This window comes from Polyodon spathula, unplaced genomic scaffold, assembly GCF_017654505.1.
Source record: "Polyodon spathula isolate WHYD16114869_AA unplaced genomic scaffold, ASM1765450v1 scaffolds_3702, whole genome shotgun sequence".
Classification (NCBI taxonomy): domain Eukaryota; kingdom Metazoa; phylum Chordata; class Actinopteri; order Acipenseriformes; family Polyodontidae; genus Polyodon; species Polyodon spathula.
The window spans coordinates 1-6,000 of NW_024475161.1; the positions used below are offsets into that span (position 1 = coordinate 1).

The window sequence follows — 6,000 nt, forward strand, 5'->3', positions numbered from 1 at the left end:
CTGATTCACCGGGTCCCTTTCCGCTGAGTGGAGACGCTGTAAGGAAATAGTTTGCTCTTTGCTGGACTCTCTCCAGGGCCACAGTGTCCCTCACTGTGGTGATCAGACTTGGACACAGTAGTGCAAGTGCGCTCTCACCAGTGCATTATACAACCTCCTCATACCCTCCTTGGATTTGTACTCTACATGGTGTACAGAACCCTCCATTGAAGGACCCTGATCTTTTAGGGAGCGCTGGCTTGCACAGTGTCATCCACACCCAGCCTCCCTCGCTGAAGGTCTTTTCATCCACGCTATTTAGAGACAGACTAGATCAGTTCCCAAACCTCAGCACAGGTCCTGGTTCATCACAGTATCGCTCCACTGCGGGGGAGACCAGCAGGTTAGAGAAAGTGTCTCAGTGTCAGGGAACGACTGATCTGGAAACAACTGCTTCAGCCTCTCCAAGCACTCCTCCAGCAGTGCAGCTCCAAACTGTGATAAAAACAGGTTAATAAAGCGAGCAGATCGGACTCTCAGAACAGAGCCAGGGATTGTGCACTCCTCCAGGGACTCCCAATCCATTCCACACCTTACTGATCCCCGTGCTGATCAGCGAAAATGGGAAACAAGCTGATTCTAAAACAGCACATTTTAAACAGACTTTTCACTGTACTCTCCCCTTCAATGGGGTGAAAACGAAACTATGCCAGAGCTGGAGGTGTGCAGCTGGTCTAGCTGATGAGAAGTGATGGATTGAGAGTATACAGTGTGGGGTGGGGAGTGTTGAGGAGGGGGTGCTGGAGATGAACTGTGCTGGAGCTGGGAGCTGTAAGTTGGGAGCTGTGTGCTGTGCCGTGTGAGAAGCTGAGAAAGCAGATTGCAACTCAAGCTGTGGACTTGGAGGATTGGAGCTGTGTGAGATCACTAGGAGCAGTAGTTGAGGATCAGTGGGTTTCCTACCTGGGAGCAGTGTGTTCATGAGCAGTGAGATATGCACCCCTTTCCTTTAGACCTCTCTCCCTCTCTCTTTCTCAAGCACTTAGCCTCGGTAGACTGGCTGCATGGGGCTCTCATGTGTTTGAAATGGGATGTTTTAGACTCTTTTAGGGGCTGTTAGCTTGACTAACCATCTGGAAGTGTCCGATAGCTTGATCCCAGAGTCGAAGCGACTGGAATCATTTGAACCCGAGCTCGCGCTCTGATGACAACAGAGCCTCACGGGCTCGTGCCAGCTGGGCACGCTGAAGATGGGAAAAACCTGCTTTTATTTTCTCCCACAATACTGTACTGTCTCCTTTCATTCAGTTTGTAAATTTGTTATCTTTTTGGTGTTTGTCTATCCAGAGCTGACATTTCAGTTCTTCTATACTTCACCCCCTCAGCTTCTGGGAGGATTCACGACTGTACCTGCAGTGTTCTTTGAGAAGCTTCACAATAGTATTACCCTGCTATCATTGGCTCCTTCAACTGGCAGGCAAACCTTTGAAAGATACAGTAGGCTGAATGGCTCTGATTTATTCTTCTTATATCAGACCCAGCACTCACTGGACAAAGACCTGTATGAAACAGGCTGCTCTGCTGGTATTGTTTAGTTACAAAGACCTGTATGAAACAGGCTGCTCTGCTGGTATTGTTTAGTTACAAAGACCTGTATGAAACAGGCTGCTCTGCTGGTATTGTTTAGTTACAAAGACCTGTATGAAACAGGCTGCTCTGCTGGTATTGTTTAGTTACAAAGACCTGTATGAAACAGGCTGCTCTGCTGGTATTGTTTAGTTACAAAGACCTGTATGAAACAGGCTGCTCTGCTGGTATTGTTTAGTTACAAAGACCTGTATGAAACAGGCTGCTCTGCTGGTATTGTTTAGTTACAAAGACCTGTATGAAACAGGCTGCTCTGCTGGTATTGTTTAGTTACAAAGACCTGTATGAAACAGGCTGCTCTGCTGGTATTGTTGAGTTACAAAGACCTGTATGAAACAGGCTGCTCTGCTGGTATTGTTTAGTTACAAAGACCTGTATGAAACAGGCTGCTCTGCTGGTATTGTTTAGTTACAAAGACCTGTATGAAACAGGCTGCTCTGCTGGTATTGTTTAGTTACAAAGACCTGTATGAAACAGGCTGCTCTGCTGGTATTGTTTACAAAGACCTGTTGACAAACTGCTCTGCTCTGCTGGTACAAAGACCTGTATGAAACAGGCTGCTCTGCTGGTATTGTTTAGTTACAAAGACCTGTATGAAACAGGCTGCTCTGCTGGTATTGTTTAGTTAAAGCAACACTGTGTGCTCATTGTTATAGTAGAATATCTTTTATGTGTGTTTAACATTTTCTCCAAAGCTTTTTTGTGTTCTTCACATTTACAGAGAGCAGCTGCTGTTGACAGTCCACTTAGTTTATGTTCATTTCAGAAGTAGATGCAGAACAAAACATTTATTGAAAATTAAAACTTTACAAAATATTTAAAGGAAAAGTACAGGGAAAAAAGGTTTGGATTAATTTAAGCACAGAAACATAAAATAATGGTTATTAAAATGGTGCTTATTTACATTCATATTTTGGTTTTAATTTAAAACGTGATTATAAAGACTGCTGACATTAAACAGTGCTTTAAATAATAATAACCAATAAAATTAATAAATAAACTTCTCACCCTCTCTAAACAACTTGATTTAACTTGATTTAAGCTACAATAAAGAGTCTTTAATAAAACAGCGCTTAGAACAGTCCTCAAGGTTGTGTGAATAGGGCCCTACATTTCCAATGGAACCACACCAAGTGAAAAGAATTGCTTTCAATCAGCTCTGCGCAGCTGCACAGTTTGTCCTGAAGAGGGCGACAAAGGCCAGGCTTAAAACACGTTTCTGCTTTTCCACTGTGGGCAGATTCCACATGTAATGCAGTTTGATTGGGATTTACGATATCCATGGAAATGTCTTCTTTCTTGTGATGATATTTCACTCACATTATTGTTCAAATAAGCAAACAGTTATAATATTGAAACTTTGAACTGCCTGACGAGTAGACCCGATGCATCTAATTAAATGCTCGTTAGGGTAATTATCCAACCATTTCAGAATGGGATCCTTTACAAACAAAATTCTAATAACAACACGAGGAAAAGGCATCTTGTACCTATTGCTTGCCTGTATAAAGGTATGTATGAAGCCCCAGGGTTTATAGATTTGCCAGATGCACCTAAATCCCAAATAGTTCAGCTAGATACTATAAATATCTATAAATATCCATTTGATAGACAAAATTCAACTCGAAACAAGATCATGGTTTTCTGAGAATCCTGCCCGTCGTGTTTTTCAAACATGCACATTTAAGACATATGTAGCCAATGGAAGTGCAATATAGGAACATATTGTGGGATTATTTAGTGAGCTACAATCAGCTTAAGAGATACTTCTCAGTACTTGCTGTGGGAATTCTAGCACTGTGCAGAGATGCCAACTAAGTCTGCCACTTGGTGCTGTGTATGTGTTTGTAATCAATAAATACTCAGGACATGTTGAGCATTTGATGCTGAAACAGCTGTCCAGTTGTGAGTGTTTACAATTACAAAAACACTCCCCTGACAGATTAAACAGTAAAAATGAGGCTGTCTCGGTCCCAAGTGTAAAAACAAATAATTCACCTCGTTTCACTCTGCAGGAGGCGCCGTTTTTCCCCCTAACTTTCATCCAGAGTTGTGTCAGATTGAACATTCCCTTCAGCCGAGGAGTGGAGAGGACAGACAGGGAGTTCAATACAAAGGGTTTCTTACAACACAAGACAGTCTAGTTCAGCTGGCAGATTGTTACAGTGGGATCATAATAACCAATCCAAAACCCAGGATAGAGCGGCTCAGTGAATGTGGTTTGGAATCTGTGCAGGAGGGTCATTGTGTCAGAGACGCCATAAAAGGACAGAGTGCCGGCATTAAAGTCCAGATACACTCCTATTCTGGAGGAGCGGGGGCCAGTTATTGCAGTTTTATTGTTATTGTGCAGGGCAGTGTAACCGGATCCAAAGCACTCCAAACTCCAGGATATGTCATTGAGTCCAAGGACACAGGAGTCGCCCCGTCCTTTCCTGCTGATTCCTTTATATGCAACTCCTATATCGGCATCTCCACCACTGCACTCAATCTCCCAGTAACAGCGAGTCCCAGACAAACCCTCTCTGCAAAGCACTTGTTCCCAGCAATCAAATCTCTCTGGGTGATCAGCAGCACATCGCTGGGTCTCTGTCCTCAATGTCACCTTTCTGTTCCCTTCAGACAGATAGAGGTTTCTGTGAGCTGTGTTTGGGTCCAGTGTGAGCTGACAGGAATCTGATTGAAGAGAAGAGGACGGGTAGAGGAGAGACGGTTAGAAAAGTCAAATCACTGAGAAAATCTCCACTAGGTTTGAATGGTACAGAACCAACACAAAGACAGACTGATCAATACATATTACAGCAGGGTCTTTTTATAAAGGCTGTTTCTGAGATAAGGCTACAGCTTGAAAACAGAAGAGGCATTGAGGTACAAAGGGACAGAAGGGAGTAAAAGGATTATTTGTATTTTGGGTGAGTTTGAGTGAATTCATTTTTCAGCCTAAATATCTTGATATCTGTGAATAGTGTTAGCTCTTCTCACAATGGAGTGACACATCTTTCAAGCAAATGTTTCAGTGAAAACAAACTTACATTTTAAAAACTCAGCTCTGTTCCTTGGCTCTGGAGCCTGCAGAATGTAAACTGCAACTTCATTCACTGAGAGAAATAGAATTGAAACATGTGGATTAATACACAACACACACAAGACTCCAAACAGCAATCTGAAAAGAAACAGGGCTTATTCACAACATTTCAGGGTGTAGAAATCCGTACTTCAATATGTTCACGATTACAATGAATATGTATTCCTTCCGTATCGGTGCAGCAGCCAATGTCAATATGAACACACCTGCACTGCACTGGAGTCTTGTGTTCGTTCCTCTCCATCACATATCTTTGGCCAACAGTACGGTGTCCATATTAGGACACTCTTGTGCATCAAACATCCAACAGTCATTGTCTGCTACATCCTCACGTCACACCTCCTCCCTGCTTCATCAGTCCCTGCTCCGTCCTCCATGCTCCGTCCTTTCTGCTCCCTCTTCCCTTCTCTCTGCTCCCTCTTCTCTTCCTCCTTCCTGCTTCATCAGTCCCTGCTGTCATCCCTGCTCCCTCCTCCTTTCTATCTGCTCCCACCTCCCTTCTCACTCCTCCATACATCCCCCTCCTCCTCCCTGCTCCATCCTCCATGGTCTCTCCTCCCTGCTGCCTGCTCCCTCATCCTTTCTCTCTGCTACAATACTCATATAACCAACAATCTGCAAGAGGTCTTTATTAATGTCTTGCAAGTCCTGTCCCTCCTCAAACCATGATGTATTTGAGAAATTTCGACCAAAGGAATCTATTTCACACCAACCTGTTGTGGTTATTTTGACTAATTCCCACTTGCAGAAGTCCTCAATATGGTCTTTAAGTTCAGATACAGCTTTCCTCACGGCCCCAAAAGAGATGTCTGTATTGACAGTAACGCTGGGTAAGTCTCCAGCTTCAGGAGGGGCACAGAGAGACTGGAAATTCTACAACAGGAAAGTGGAGAAAAGGAGTTTTCAGTGAAACAAAATGGGATCCAAATTATTCCTGGTGAAAAGCAAGGATTCATTCAATTGGAGAGGTCTGTCTGAAAGCGTCCCAGTTATGTACTTGAGATTTTCTAACAAGCAGTGATGTTACCTGTAGAAAATGGATGTGATCCTCTGTCTCTGAAAGCTGTTTCAGCTCAGCGTTTCTCCTCCTTAGCTCAGCAATCTCCTGCTCCAGTTTCTTCATGCGTCCTTCAGCCTGATTCACTGCAGCCTTCTCGTTAGCTCCAATCAGCTCAATAACCTCAGTGTGGATCTTCTCAATGAATCGGATCAGCTCAGTAAAGATCTTCTCACTTTCCTTTATTTCTATGCATGCAGATCTCTGAGTGAAAGAACACAGTAGAGGAGAC

General features: G+C 43.5%; 1 protein-coding gene across 1 annotated transcript; it reads right to left on the minus strand.

Moving 5' to 3' along the window:
* Positions 1-2,671: 2,671 nt before the first annotated feature.
* Positions 2,672-5,978, minus strand: LOC121312212 (tripartite motif-containing protein 16-like; the record flags this gene model as incomplete). The annotated part of the gene is made up of 4 exons (XM_041244156.1): positions 2,672-4,302; positions 4,659-4,724; positions 5,425-5,584; positions 5,739-5,978. Coding segments are annotated over 4 exons (1,002 nt in total), but the record flags the coding sequence as incomplete, so codon positions are not given.
* Between the last annotated feature and the right edge of the window lie 22 nt (positions 5,979-6,000).